Raw genomic sequence first — 16,150 nt, forward strand, 5'->3', positions numbered from 1 at the left:
CATGAGATACAGACAGCTGGTTCCTGGGTCAGGCCTGGGGAGACACACTGGCAGGCCCGTGCAGGGAACCCTCAACGTCCACCTGCCTTGCTCGTGGCCATCTTTGTTCAAATCAAATTTATTCACATTTTTAAAAAATAATCAATCTCCCTCTCCCCAAAGAAAGCGCAACTGGCCCCTAAGCCAAGGCTGGTCTCAAACAACGCCAGCACTCTCGTGAAGAGTTACTGTCCCCAGTTACATTGGCTCAAGTTTGCATTAGGTGCTGATGGATGGAAACGCCATTGTTCTCTGTACCAAGACTACAGCTTCTACACCAGGCGGGAGTGCCAATGTAGACCAGTTGATGGGACTGTAACCACTGTAGGGTCTACATAGGACATTGGACTGGAAGGACCTCCTGAATCACAGAGTCCAGTCCCCGGCTCTCACAGGCAACCCTATCACGTAATTCCATTCATAAATGTAGGTCTAACTCTTCTAACCGGCAGAGCGAGATGACACGTGCATTAAGATGCTGGAGGCCAGCAATATCTCCCTTCACTAGCACTCCCACTGTTGGTACCACCAAGATAAAGCTGGTGCAGATCAGACCATCGAGGGAACCATCTCAGGGAACACTACTGAGGGGGCAATGAGAAATGTAACAGTTCAAAGTGCCAGGCCATGTACTTAGGGACTAAACAACCAGATTTTTTTGCAATAAGCTGGGGACGTCTCCATTGGAAGTGACAGAGGAGGAGATGACCTGGGTGTATTGCTCCATCTCAGGATTACTCTGAGCTGCCATGAAAAAGGCTAATCCAAATTGAGGATGCATCAGATGAGGTATTGCCAGTAGAGATAGGGAGGTGTTAGTACCATCATACAAGGCACTGGTGAGACCTCATCTGGGATACTGTGTGCAGCTCTGGTCCCCCATGTTTAAGAAAGATGAATTCAAACTGGAACAGGCGCAGTGAAGGACGACTAGGATGATCAGAGGAACAGAGAACCTACTTTACGAGAGGAGACTTCATGAGCTTGGCTCGTTTAGCCTAACCAAATGAAGGCAGAGGAGAGGTAGGATTGCTCTTTTCTAAACACATCAGAGGGACATACACCAGAGAGGAAGAGAAATTATTTAAGTTAAGGGCCAAGTAAAAGGTTGAAAAGAGATGGTTTCTAACCATCAGGGGAGTGAAGTTCTGGAACAGCTTCCCAAGGGGAGGAGTGGGAGCTAAAAAAAACGCCCTAAACTTGCTTCAAGACTAAGCTTGATAAGTGTATGGAGGGGATGTATGATGAAGTTGCCAACAAAGTCATGTGGCCCATTCACGATTCCTGTTAGAAAGTATCTCCAATGGCTGGAGATGGGGCACTAGATGGGGCAGGCTCTGAGTTACTATGGTGAATTCTTTCCCAGATGTCTGATTGTGGGGGTCTAACTGACTGCCATGTTTGTGGTCAGGAAGAAATTTCTCCCCAGGTCAAATGGCAGACACCCTGGAGGATTTTTGCTTTCCTCTACAAACTGGGGCCAGGGTCACTTGCTGGTTTGAACTGAATAAATGGTGAATTCTCTGTAACTTAAAACCTTTAAATCAAGGTTTGAGGATTTCAGTAACTCAACCAGCGATTATGGGCCTATCACAAGAGTGGACGGGTGAGGTTCTGTGACCTGCGATGTGCCGGAGGTCAGACTAGATGATCACAATGGTCCCTTCTGGCCTTAAAGTCTATGAGTGGCAGGCAGGCCTTCTGCCCCCATCTAAGACAAGACAGCAATATCAGCTATTTGGGAGTGTGGGGGTCTTTTGGAGCTGTAGATCTTTGTAAATATAATAGATGACAAATTTAAAACATTGATAAAAGAAAAGCAGAAGCAGCTATTGCCCCAGTGCACCTTGCAGGGTGGAGAAATAACTGCTGCAAAGATGCTCCTTTGGGATAATTTATCTCCTAGATTCATGCTGGATGAAAGATTTGAGCATGGTACCAGAGGTGAAAGGTCATCGTTTGATCAATAAAAGGCACCAACCCTTAGCCCCAAGCCATCCTATAATATTTTGAACTACGAGCCCCGAGCCATTGAAGACTATGGTTTCCATTTCCAGGTTTATGACCTCAGGAAGCAATTAAGCCAACATCCTGCTTCCCCCACAAGTAGATGATTTTGACAAAGGTGCACTTATTCTGGATACATACACATTTGACTCCATGATCGAGAGAGAGAGTATGGAGTGTGTGTGTGTGAGAATAATATATACACGTATACCCTCCTACCACCAATGGATGCAGAAAAAGCAACAAGTTAAAGAAAGATAAACGAAGAAGAGTGTACTTATTCACTTTCAGCAGAGCGCAGCAGCTCCCTGCCTCTCAGATACAAAGGATCGTTATTAGTTAATTGCATGTGCTGAGACAGTGTGTGTTGAAAAGATAAAACCCTGTTCCCTCATTCTGGTTTGCATCGTGCTTACAGTTTGCCTGAATATTGCTCATTCCTTTCAATGTGCCAAGGCCAAATTTGAGAGAGACCCATCTTAAAATATGGGGGACTATCATAAAATGCATCTAGCGATCTTACAGGACTGCTAATTATTTCTGAAGACATGGATAATTGGGGAAGTACCAATAATTAGTGAAGAGCTAGTACAGCACCAATATTCAAAGGGAAAAGGAGAGTGATCCTGACAATAAACATACAGAAGCCTAAATGCAATCCCTAAGAGAAATGATGGACCATCCAGCATGAAGAAAATAGTCACCGAAAAGGACTCGTGAGCAATAAACAGCATGAGTTTATGACATTATGTCTTTAGACAAACCTGACTTCTTTTTTTTTTGGACAGAATTACTAAGTTTGCAGCAGGCTAAAGGAACACTATATGCCACATGTATTTGGATTTAGTAAGCCGTTTGATGCAGTGTCTGACAATATCTTAACAGAAAATAATAATTCAAACTGATGTGCATCAGATCATGGTCATGAGGACTGAAAACTGGAGAAAACTAGCCCTAAATTATTCAAACTAACAGCCAATCCTGCAAGCTAGTGCTGGGATCTGAGAGTCAAGCTGAGAGTCCTTCCTTCAGCATCACATGCAATTAATTCCTGCTGCATAAATTAAGCCTCCAGTCACATCAGTGCAGCCCAGTCATCTGCAATAGGTTTGTACAGATGTGTGTAACAGACTGTACCCTTATGTTCACCACTTTTGCAAAACTCTGATAAATATTGTACAAAGTCTGCCTTGTGAGGTATTATTTGAAAACTCATCATGTGCTGATCATTATTGCCCTGGTAAAATGTGTGGCAACACTGTATGTAAAGTTATAAGATTTCACTGTATGACGTTACTAAGACATATTTGAAATCTGGGACGTCAACCCAAACCAGTTCCTCAGAGACAAAGGGCAAACTGATGCCTCAGCCAGGTGTCAACAAAATCAAATGGCCTATCTTCTGGTATCAGCCATTCTTTGGTAGGAAGAAGGGCAAGTGAGAAATTTACATCTTGGTTACAGAACAGCTGGGGGTTCCCGTGTAAACAGCCTGGCTGTTGCCTGAACCGCAGCTAGACATGATTCTCAAAAAGGGGGAAAAGATAAAAATGAAGAACAGAGGCCTCAAATCATCTCTCCCCCCTCATCTCTATTCATGGCATTAACAACATGTGAAAGACAAAAAAAAGGCATCACTGAACTAGGGACGGGTCCTGGCTGAAAAATCCAGCCAGGCTGCTGTAAGCATATGATGAGAGAAACCTGTTGCTTTAAATACACTTAACTTGTTAAATTAGGTATTAGTTTGCATTTTACATTTTATTTCTGTGTAACCAATTCTGACCTTTATGCCTCATTACTTGTAATCACTTAGTATCTTTCTTTCTGTAGTTAATAAACTTATATTATTGTTTTATCTAAACCAGTGTATGTTTGGATTGAAATGTTCGGGAAACATAATTTGGGATAACAAGATTTGTGCATATCATTTTATATTAATGAAATGGCGGACTTTCTATGAGCTTGTGTTTGTCCAGGAGGGTGCAGGGCAGGACACGAAGCATATTTGTGGGGACAGGTCTGAGACTGAGAATTTGCTGGTGTCGCTCAGTAATATAATTCAGGAGTGGCTGGCTAGAAGTAATCATATCATTGAGCTGGGAGGCACTTTGCATGCTAGAGGTTGTGTGTAAACGAACCAGGAGTGTTGTTCTCACAGCAAAGCAGTATAAAAGACTCCCCAAATGGAGAGTTGAGGGGATACAGCTCTCTAGACCGGTAGTGTCACAGTCCATCCCATTAGAATTTAATTCTACTGATGCACAAACAAGTGAGCTGGACTCTACTCTCCCAGAGCTTTGCAGGCCCTGAAGAGCTACCGGAAGTAAAAAGCAGTGGACACTTGTTTTCCTCCTTAACATCAGCAGCCGAGAGTCTGTATAATTGCAAGGAACAGCTCTTTGGTGTTAAAGCCCTGTTTTAACAGAATTTCTTTTCAGAGAAGAGCTGATCTTCTAGACCTATTTTCCCCCTTTTCCATAAGTGTACTGAGTTGAGGAAGGGTAATTAACTAACAAGCCTGAGCCTTTGATATCAAAATGGTCACGAACTGGAACTCTGGAACCTAGCCAGCCAGATTCCCCTTTTTCCAACACTTATTTTATTACTAAAAAGTCAAATCCCGGTATTTCTGCCTCCCCTTCTCTACTTTCCACCCAGCACCACAGTTCAAGTTGCTGTCAAATTATAGCTCTCTTGTGAGATCTGACTCAATGACTTTTACAGAAAAGGGCTTCTTTGTTTTTATAGCACCATTATTTCCGCTATTACAATTGGGGGATGTTAAAAAACCTGGAATCATTTAACTATTGAATTTCATAGCTCCTTCCCTACATTCTCTTTGGAGATCATTCCTCGAATGTGCACTTTTCTGGTGCTAAAGGAACCCAATCACCTGCTAAAAAGCCACATTGCCAGAAAGTGTTTGACCTATTATGGTTACAACTAGCACCTCACATGACAACAAGTGAAAGTTCAGAAAAAAGAACATTCCTCCTCCCCAGCTTGTTTACTTTTGTGCATTTGACAGTGCTTCGTGGGTTGCTCTCACCCAGGTCTTTCGCACAGCACCAGAGAAAAACATTTTAACATATTGGAAAAATGTCATTGTAAACCCGTTAAAATTGGCATGGGGAACCATCTCCTCCAACTCCATTTTGAATTGACTAGATTTCACAATGAGCCTGAAAAAGCAGCACAGACCAATTTATCTGCCATAAGGACTGGGCCCGTGGTCTCAGCCTGGATTCTATTGGAAGACATGGCAAGCAAATTAGCAGTCTGACAGCCCCAATATTTGGTTGCAGACCTAATTAAGATTTTAAAGGGACACAACTTAACTTTTTTGAAGCTCACTTTAAAAAAAAATCCTAGTTTATGACTAAGCACTATTTAAAGTGTATAGCCTGAAGTTTTTCCTTTTAACATCCTTTTTAAAAATGCTTAGGATTTTTTTGCTCCCTTTTTGTTTATAAAGGTCATTTAATGAAGAGAGAAACTGACCACATAAAGGCAAACCGATAAAAAAGCCCCAAAACACAGAGTTTTCCGTTCACAGTTATCTTGGTGTTACTTGTAACTAGCGCAGCGTCACAGCTACAGGACTGTCTGCACCTGTTGTCGTTTTGGGCTCTCTGAGCGCTACCCCTTCAGGTGTTCTACCTCTTGCCCTGATCCGCTTCACGGTGGAATCCTGCAATTCTCCCCCTCTTCCACTAGGACCCGAGTACATGACCCCACCTACACGACAGTTTATCACCCTGCAGGTCCAACTAGGTTTGGACACCTGTAACCTGGAATAGCGACCAATTGCCTTCTTGACACAGTATTTTTATTTAGTAATTAGAACAAAGATTAGAGAAAACATTTTAGAGCAAGCAGCCTCTATGAACAGTCTCATCTAATCTTATGCTTTCCTACAAGCTAAGGCCATGACCACACTAGGATCCCTTTGCCAGTACAGCCATACCAGTATAGTAGGGAAACGGGTTATCCTGGCAAAAGTGTGCTCTTACCGGTATCGCTTATTCCAGCAACCGAGCAAAACTAGCAATGTCAGTAAAAGTGCACCTTAGACAGTATAACTGCATCTGTGCAGGGACACTTACAGAATCATAGAAAGGTAGGGCTAGAAGGAACACAGAGAGATCACCAAGTCCTGCCCCCCTGTGCTGAGGAAGGACCAAGTAAACCTAGAATATCACTGACAGGTGTTTGTCTCACCTGGGGTTAAAAACATCCAATGGTGGAGATTCCATAACCTCCCTTGCAAATCTATTCCAGAGATTAATTACCTTTATGGTCAGAAAGCTTTTGCTAATATCTAACCAAAATCATCTTTGCTGCAGATTAAGCCCATTATGTCTTGTCCTATCTTCAGTGGACATGGAGAACAATTGCTCAGCATCCTCTTTATAACAGTCCTTAACAAATTTGAAAACTTATCAGGTCCCCCCCCTTAGTCTTTTTTTCTCAAAACTAACCATGGCCACATTTTTTAATCCTTCCTCATATGTCGAGTTTTTGAAACCTTTTACCATTTTTGTTGCTCTCCTCCAGACTCTCTCTAATGTGCTCACGTTTCCTAAAGTGCAGTGCCCAGAAATGGACAGTTTTCCAGCTGAGGCCTCACCAGTCCTGAGTAGAGCAGGACAGTTACCTCTTATGTGTTACATACGACACTCCTGTTAATACACCACCGAATATTAGCCTTTTTTGCAACTGTGTCCCATTGTTGACTCATATTCAACTAGTGATCCACTATAACCTCCAGACCCTTTTCAGCAGTACGGCCACCTAACCAGTTATTCCCCATTTTGTAGTTGTGCATTTGATTTTTCTTTCCTAAGTGAAGTACTTTGCATTTATCTTTCGTGAATTTCATTTTGTTGATTTCAGACCAATTCGCAAAGGTCATTTTGAATTCTAATCCTGTCCTCCCAGGTGCCTGCAACTCCTCCCAGCTCGGTGTCATCCCCAAATATCATAAACATACTCCCCCCTCCATGATCCAATTCATTAGTGAAAATATTGACGGGTACCAGATCCAGGCCAGATCCCTGAGGGATCCCACTAGATACACCCTCCCAGTTTGACAACAATCTTTTAACCAGCTGTTTCAACCCAACTGATAGTAATTTCATCTTGAACACATTTTCCTAGTTTGCTTATGTGACTTATGTGAGACTATATGAAAAGCTTTACTGAAGTCAAATTATATCACATCTACTGGCTCCCCCCCCCCATCCATTATGCCAGTAACCCTGTCAGAGAAAGAAATTAGCTTGGTTTGGCATGATTTGTTCTTGACAAATCCATGCTGGCTCTCTCTAATAACCCTATTATCCTCTAGGTGCTCACAAACTGACTGTCTAATAATTTGTTCCAGTATCTTTCCAGATGTCAAAGTTAAGCTGCCCAGTTGGTCTTTTTAAAGATAGGCAGGTCTGTGTTTGCATAATTACTAACCATTCCAAGATAGCTTCAGCTAGATTCTGAAGTACCTGAGGAATGATTTCATCAGGCCCTGCTGACTTAAATATATCTAATTTACCTCAATATTCTTTATCCTGTTCTTTCCCTATTTCTGCTTGTGTTCCTTCCCCCTTGTTAATATTAATTGTGTCGAGTATCTGGTCACCATTAACCATTTTAGAGAAGACTGAAGTAAAATAGGCATTAAACAGCTCAGCCTTTTGTCATCTCTTATTAGCTCTCCTTCCCCACTACACTCTCCTTTGTCTCTCTCTTGTTTCTCATGTATTTAAAGAACCTCTTCTTATTGCCTTGTATGTCCCTTGCCAGGTGTCACTCATTTTGTGCCTCAGCCTTTCTGATCTTGCCTGTACTCCTCTTTAGCAGTTTGTCCATGTTTCCACTTTTTGTAAGAGTCCTTTTTAATTTTCACTTCATTAAAGAGCTCCTGATGGAGCCATATTGGTCTCTTACTAATCTTCCTATCTTCCCTTTGCACCAGGATAGTTTGCAGTTGTGTCTTTTATATTGTCTCCTTGAGAAACTCTAGCTCTCATGAACTCCTTTCTCCCTTTAGTTTTATTTCCCAAAGGGCCTTTCTCACAGTTCTGAGTCTGCTAAAATCTGCTTTTTTGAAGTCCAATAGCCTCATTCTGCTCTCACTCCTTCCTTTACTCTGAGTCCGGAATAAGAAGAGTGGTCACAACAGAAAGTATTCCAGAATAGCCAGAGAGGTTTAAAATTCACAGCCTACTTTATTCCAGAATAACTCCCTCATGAAGACAAACCCTTAGATTCACCAATGAAAGCCCAGATCCTCCAGCGGGTCTGTAGGACTCTGCATGGTTCTCTCTCTGACATGCCCTGTTCAAGCTGATTTTTGGGTGCTAGCTAAGAAAGCAGGTGACACTCATTTAAATTACTCACTCTGACACTGTCTCCTAACAAACCTCTAAGTGTAAGCTATTACATAGCTGTTGGAAAGGTCTCCTTCTCTGCTGCCTATACAGGTCCAGAATCAATAACTGAGGCGCACCCCTACATTTGTCCAAAGATAGGCACAACATTTTCAAGGCCAATGAGATTTTCAGACTGATGTCTCCTAAAGCCTACAGGACCAATGAGTTTGGTTCAAATGCTTGCATGAACTCACCGAAGAAAGTACTTGGTGAAAAATGGTTCCCTGTTTACCTAGAATGTAAGTTGCTTGGGAGAATACTAGACAGACTTGAAAATGATAAAGGAAAAGAATTTCCTGGTGCTGAAAATTAAGGGTTGCAGAGGTGCCCCAAGTTAACTTTGGTAATCCATATAAAATGGAGAACCACAAAAAGATGAGTGACCCTCTTCAACAGAGTGGCGAAGAAACAAGGGCCAAAATGTCATAACTTCATACATAAACTGGCATGCACCGTTCCCATGACTGCTCTCCTAACTGGTCATTTGTGTGCACAATCACATCTGCAGAAAATGGGGTGTATTACTTGCATATGCAATCACGAAAACTTGGCCCAAACCATTGGCAGGCTTGCCTATAAATTTCTGTCAGGGACTCTCCCACGTTTAGAACCGGGTAGGGGTGTAGTGCAAGATTTTGAGCATGGTTGGAAGGGAAGTATGAAATGTTTGAGAACTCAAGCTAATGTCTTAGTTTTGGCTTAGTGAGAGGCAAAGGAAGGCTTCAGGGCACAATATGCATGGGTAGGAAATTAAAGCATAGTGGGGCTAGGTCCCTTTGGAGCTTGGGAGGAAGCCCTGTCTATAAATACACAAATATTATAAAAAGTCACAAAAGCTATTGCTAAAGGTGTGTGAATCTGAGCTATCATTTCAGTAGGACCTGACACTGTGCAAACAGCACAATGGTCCTCGGTAAGTTCAGTATTTTCTCCATTAATTATTGCCTGTTGGAGTTTCAGTCAATCAAGGATGAACTCTGAAGCCGAGGGCTAGTCTACACTAGAGGTGCCATAGCGGTGCAGCTGCATCTGTAGCACGTCTGGTGAAGAGCTCTCTCCCGTTGTCATAATAAAACAGCCTCCGTGAGTGGTGGTAGCTATCCTGGAGACAGAAGCTTAGGTCAGTGTAACTTACGTTGCTCAGGAGGGTGACTTATTCACGCACCTGAGCGACATCAGTTACACTGACATAAGCTGTAGTGTATACAAGCCCCTAGATTCGGGAGTTTTAAATGGGCCAGAGCCACCAATAAAAAACCCTACTGTATGAGGCTTGTTGGAAGGGGATAACTACACATCAGTGAAGGATGTTGACAAAGCTGTACCCACCAGCCTATGGAAACAGAGGGCCAAGGCTAGAGCTGCTAACAGCAGGTGCTGAGTGTGTCCAGGTGTGTGTGTGTGGGGGGGAGGGAGGTCATTGCTGAGGCAGTTCACTTGACAGCAGAGCAACAGGAAGAGGTTTTGTCTATGTTTAGCAGGCACCCGTAACGGTTCTGCAGGTGAACACAGACTTTGGGAGTCTTTGATACTGATTGAAGAGAAAGCCCAGTTAGGCCAGTTTGTAAAATGCATGTTGCAGACAGGAGGGCCAGAGCCAGCAGGGCAAGTCCTCATTTGGAAATGTAAATATACCGAATATTGACAGGTGCAATGGGGTGTGAGAGATACACCTATCACAGGCGTTTCCCATCAGCTCTACCGGACGGACACAACTCGGGAAACAACATTTCACAGATCAGTGACTGACAAAGGCTCCCAAGGACCCCTCCCAGCTTGCAGGAGTGAAGGCTTTTCTCCGAGCAAGGCTAACTCGAAAGAGGCAGCATTCCACCACTGTCAATGCACCTGTCCCATGAGCGTTACATGCACACTAGACCTCCCTAAGACATTTTCAGGGACATTTGGAGACTGTTTGATTTCAAAATCCCAACTACAGCCTTTTCTGTTCAACTCATCAGGGAAAAAAGGTGATCTCAGCTGACACACTGCACGCTACATTTCTGGCTAGTGAAAGGCATTGTGGCTGAGCTATTAACACCTGAGGATAAACAGACATTTATAATGAAAATACTGACAAATCCTTCAGCTAGACTCAGACACAGTACACAACTAACAGACTCCACAAACTGGCAGAAGTGGGGAAAATCCACTGAAGGGTGAGAAAAATCCTTTGACTTAACCTAGAGCTCTCCCTAGTGGTACCTTGGCTAAAACCGGAAAGGACATTTTAAAATCAGTAAGTGAAATGTGCACTTTTACCATGCGACATTTGTTCCAAAAACAGCACGAGTGACTCAGCACATCAAAGCAAAATAGTTGAGATTGTTCCTTAGTTCGAGGTAGAGACCTGCACCAGACTATTTTTTAAATTCCACTCGCATCCCACCCTGCAATACCCACTCCCAATCGCTCCCGCATTATTTCTTGCATTTTTGTCCTGCTCCCATACTCAAAAACCTTAGATCCCACAAGAGAGACAGATTCCCCCATGCCACTTAAAAAAAACCAAAAAAAAAGTCAGTTAATATGTAAACAGAATTCAGACAATTTTTACCTCTAAAAGAATAAAACAAATCTTGTTTAAATCGTGTAAAAAAATTCCTGTTACAATAGACATCAAATCTCTTTCTATCCCTCTGTTAAATGTAAGCATTAAAAGTGTTTTCCCGCAAATTACTGCAGTCTGGTTTTTCATCCTGCCCGCAACAAAGTACATTTTACCCACTATTTATCCTGCTATTATGGCAGCGGGTCCTGCGAGACCCGCAGTTTTCCAGTCCTGATGCAGGGCTCTGGCTCCAGCCATCACTGATAAGGTACATCCCAGGCAGTGCAGTTAAAAGAGAACAGAACAAGTCTTTAAAAAGCATCATCAGCAGAATAAGACAGTTCTGCCCAATGAATTCAAACTCCATCCACTCAGTGGAAACAAAATCCAAATCCAGATTTGGACAGTTCTATGCTGACCTGGAGGTTCATCTTAAACTGCCAATAGTTTTAGATGGGACCTCAAAGTGTGCACATCATCCATACGTCTTCCCTGAGTTCCCGGTCAGCTCAGGAAATGCACTGCTGCAGGCAGCAAAAGCTGCAGCTGGATTTCAAGGGAATGAGAGAATTTTATGAATGACCCCATCTGGCAGACACACACTAAACAGAGTGATCAAATGTCATGCTTCAAGGAAAACACTGGGCTGCAAAGGTCAGGAAGTAAACTTGCGCTACACCCCTAAATAAAGCATTCCACAAATGTCAAGGTGTATCATGAGGCTTTTTTTCCCCCAATGCATCAGCTACAGGTTACTGTCACAAGCACGATACCAAAACTGATATGCTGTTAAACACAGTCCTTGTGTTTCAGAAGATAGCACTTTATCTTCTCCTGAAAGTCAGAGAGCAATCAGGGTACAAGCCACAGCTAAAATACATAAACATTTTTAGTCCTGTGACCTCCTGGGAATGAGAGCAATTTAGGGGCAAAGTCCCATCTCCTCTCCTGCTGCTCTGAAATACTGTTAATGACAATACTGCCCTACCTCAGATATTACAATACAGATCTAACATACTTTCAGAGCATAGGAAGGAATATGAAGAACCAATTTTCACCTCACCTCTTGAATACGTCATTCATCTCCAAGTTTCCATTCTCTTCAGCGCTTGGCAATACACCAGCAGTTTACATTTTTATCACGAAGTATTTTACAAGCATTAAGCCTCACAATACACTATGAAATAGGTGAGGTACTATTAGAACCTGAGAAACTGAGGCACGGAGAAGTTAAGTGACTGGTCTAAGTCACACAGCAAAGTCCATGGTAGAACCAGCACTTAGATGTGGGACTACTGGCTCCCAGCCCTCCACTCTACACCACTTCTTCCCCAGCTGCCTCTTGTATTTCAACCCGCCAACCCTCTTCCCCCTTCCCCAGTAAACTTCCTATTCATTTGTTTTGGTCTCTCTTTTGGTTGCTTTTGTTTCTCCTCACCCTAGTGGTTTGTGTGGAAAGCTAGGAGCTACCAGGCTCGAGTCAGATACCAGGCTGGAAAGCACACGGTAAGAGGTTGTTTTCTTACTTCTTTGCATGATGCCACCCTCCAGGCCAGTTAATCGCTACTTTGCACTTGCCATCAATCAGACACTGGGCTGCTGTGATGGTGGCCCCTCCAACAGCTGCTGCATAGTCAAAGATCCCTTCAGTGGCTGGACAGTCATAACCTAGGGGCAAGAACCAGAGTGTCACTCAGGACAGATTTCAGCGGGAATATCACTGCATTCTTGGGGGAAATACACCAGGGAACTGCATTTTGCTTTATTCACAGCTCTGGTGCTCCACTCCGGCTGCAGTCGGGAGCCAAAGCCAGGCTGCTGAGCAAGACGACTGACCTCCTTGGGGAAGATCCCACCCTCTGGATTTCCAAGGTGGGTTTCTTTGGGCCATGCCACATAGAACAAAGAATTAAAAACCAAACTGCTTTCTCATACTAAGAATGCTCAAGGTGGGTGTACGGAGCCCTCCTAGCTCAATGCCAAGTTGCACCACAAACTCTGGTGCAGTTACCAGATGCATTGGGCTGCTTTGCTCCAGTCCCCTTCCACCTGGAGTAGTTGCAAACCCTCTATCTGCCCAACAACCACACAGCACAGCCTTAGTCTCCAGAAGCCCTTGAACACCATCATGAGAACAATGTGCATGTGGTCCTATCATGTGATGCTCTCTCTCACCTCCAGCACACCCTCACGTACTGAAGACCATTCCAAGCACATCTCAAATCTGGAGCCCAGTTAGATCCTGCCATTCCTGTGATTCATACTTGCGTGTGCAGGAGCTAAAATCAAGACCAGTCCCAGGGTGTTGGACATCTGCCTTTTCAGCTGCTGCAAGGTGCACAGGCTTGGGTGGCTGCTTTTCAAATGACTGGACCATGAGGACATGTCAAAAGACCCAGCCCCAGTGGAGAATGCAATACCCAAGAATCATGCTGAGCAACAGAGAAAGGCACTACAATTAAGTAGCCATCATTAGGTTCTCAAGTTAATGCTCCACTGAGGAGGATCACTGGTTCCAGAAGCCTGGCGTCCCGCCTCGTAAGAAACGCTGCAGCAGGTTCCCATGGAGTGCTCTCTGGCCTCTCTCCTTGTGAGACTGAAAGTGAAGCCTCAGATCTCAGGGAGCAGAGGAAGCTCTGCATGGTGGTCATCGTGTAACACACCCCCTCTGCCCCCCAGAAAGCCATAAGCTCCAGCCATACAAATAGCAGCTTTACACATCTACGCGGGGGGGCATGGCTAGAGTTATACCAATGGCTAGAATGGGAACAACGCTCTAGACAAGGTCTAAGTGGTCGGTCAGATGGGGCCACTGAAGGACAGTTTTACTCTGAAAGCAGTCCTGTCAAAACGCCTCTTGGGCTCCATGTTCATCATCTCTGGGGGCATGTCTACACAGCATGTGGCAGCATCGACTGACGGGCTTGCAGGACTCACACTAGCGCTCTAAAAACAGCTAGAAAGACGCCCCTCCTCAGGCTTCAGAGTCCGAGCTGCGACTTCAAAGTACTGTCTACACAGCTGTATTTAGAGTGCTAGCACAAGCCGCACTGACCAAGCCAAGTCTGTTGGCCAGGCTGGGAGGCTTGCTGCTGCAGGCTGTGTAGACATACCCAGGATTGCTCCAGATCAAATGCACTTGGTTTCCAAGTAAACCATTTTTTTGTGTGGAGCTGCCAGCCTGCCAACTCACCCTGTGATCAGAGAGAGATGCTGGGTTCATTTCTTGTCACATTGGCCCCAGTAATATAGATTCTGGAACTGAAACTCAGTTAGCATGACGTTGATGATGTACAAACCAGAACAAAATCTACCTCCCTCTCCTAGAGCTGCGCAGCCTCTTCAGGTTTCAAGAAGCAGTTTAACAACGGTTTGCACTGGGAAAGCTAGGAGTTCTGACAATTAACACAGGGAGCAGATCTGTGCAGCCCATTCTCACAGTCACTTATGAGAGCAGAAATGTTCTTGGTTTAAAAGGCAGAAAAGGAGAAAACCTCTGCCACCTCCTTCTGGTAAAAGCCCCTGTAAGAAAAGCACAAGACTTCAAAATGAACACAACCATCTTCCATTCGTCTTTGCTGAAACAGCTCCTTACCCAGCCCATACTCCACCGACTCCGGGTGGTCATCGTCTCCCTCCTCGCTGACTTTCTGGAGGTGCTGCAGATAGGCGTCGGTGTGGAAGCTGGCCATCTCCTCCATGGAAGCCACCTTCGGCTTGACTATCCTAGCAAGACAGACGGAACAAGATCATTAAGGCAGATTCACGAGGTGTAGCTGCAAGTTCCTCATGTCAGGGATCTGGAATTAACTAATGCAGCTAAAATAAACAAGACCCAAAACAGCCGGCAAGCTTGTCACTCTGACTGAAAAAAGCCTCCTGCCTGCAGCTGGATTATTTTGTTTCTAATGAGCTTGAGGCAACTATCATGATTGCCTTTGATTTGGAGCGTTTGCAGGCACTGGCTGATTACTTTGCAATTCATCTTCTGCCCGTGTTTGGATTCCATTTCTATTTTCTCTAATGTTTGATACTGGTCTAACGTTGGCTGTCTACAGAGCCAAACATTTTGGTCTCACGTACACAGATAGGAAACACCTGTGTCTCACAACCTGGTCTATTCCCACTCTCCGAACGGAGCCCAGGCTCTAACCTCTGGATGCCATATGCTGCTAAGGCCCCTGGGTCTGGATACTGACTGGTCACTGGTCCTAGCTCTGTGTCTTTCAAGTGCACTCCACAGTGCACAAAACACCCTTCTTGGGCAGTAGGACCCTGCAGTCTGTCCCCCCAGATTCCAGAACCAGTGTCTTAGCCCTCCTGAACCCCTAGTTATTTAGACAAATTCCACCGAGTCCACCTGGCCGTGGGAGCTCTGCTTTCTAGTTAACCCTTCAGGGACAACATCACAGTAAAGCAAGAACACCCAGGCTTAGCAAACGAACATGTTAAACACACACACTTGACTGTTACAAAGCCCAGGCGTAACAGACCAATGGAAGTCAGCAAACTCCTCGATGCACTCCCCTTGGTCTGATCTAACCAACCAACCAACCCCCCCCCCCCCCCCACTTGTGAGTCTCTGTGTTTGGTCAGTGCACCTACAGGAAGCAAAGTCCCTCCTGCCTCCACTCTCCACAGCTGGTCTCCTGTTTTTAATAATAAACTGGCCTGTTGTTGAGAGAACATAAAGCAGGGCTGAAGGACCAGGCAGTGCCACTGGTCACAGCTGCCAAAGGAAAGAACCACAGGAAGCCAAACCTACCTGAACCTGTGGAACAGTCCCAGCTCGAGAGGGGGAGAACCAGGGGTTTCCACCCAGAGAGAGATGCCACAGGGCATATCACCTGTGAGACTAGAGAGGGGCCAAATGTGCAGCTAGCCCTGGAACCATGACAATGGCGTCCACCACCTTTTCTGCCCCAAAGCTTCCACTGGGGAATATTCAGGTATTATCCCATCAGGCAGGAGGAACTGGGATTCCTTTAAAGTGCTATTACTGGGCCCTGCTCAGAGGTCCTATCATCTGTGGCATCCTGTGGCTGGCTAACAGGTGTCCAGTATGTTTGAACGCATACACCAGTCCCCTAAATGGCTGGAAGGGAAGCAAAGATCTCTC

At 44.6% G+C, this 16,150-nt stretch overlaps 1 protein-coding gene across 6 annotated transcripts in view; it reads right to left on the minus strand.

The window, feature by feature from the left end:
• Nucleotides 1-16,150, minus strand: part of HDAC8 (histone deacetylase 8) — an 84,702-nt gene that overhangs the window by 65,812 nt on the left and 2,740 nt on the right. For all 6 annotated transcript variants that reach the window (XR_010919758.1, XR_010919757.1, XR_010919759.1 and 3 more), the window contains exons 3-4: nt 14,627-14,757; nt 12,558-12,699 (exon numbers count right to left, since the gene is read on the minus strand). Coding sequence is in view for 3 of the 6 variants with exons in the window: in XM_067548520.1 (XP_067404621.1) it covers nt 12,558-12,699; nt 14,627-14,757 (273 nt within the window). In the remaining 3 variants the exon portion in view is untranslated. The remainder of the gene's footprint in view (nt 1-12,557; nt 12,700-14,626; nt 14,758-16,150) is intronic.

This window comes from Emydura macquarii, unplaced genomic scaffold (assembly GCF_026122565.2).
Source record: "Emydura macquarii macquarii isolate MOO-44397 ecotype Brisbane River unplaced genomic scaffold, CSIRO-AGI_Emac_v2 contig_1253, whole genome shotgun sequence".
Lineage (NCBI taxonomy): Eukaryota > Metazoa > Chordata > Testudines > Chelidae > Emydura > Emydura macquarii.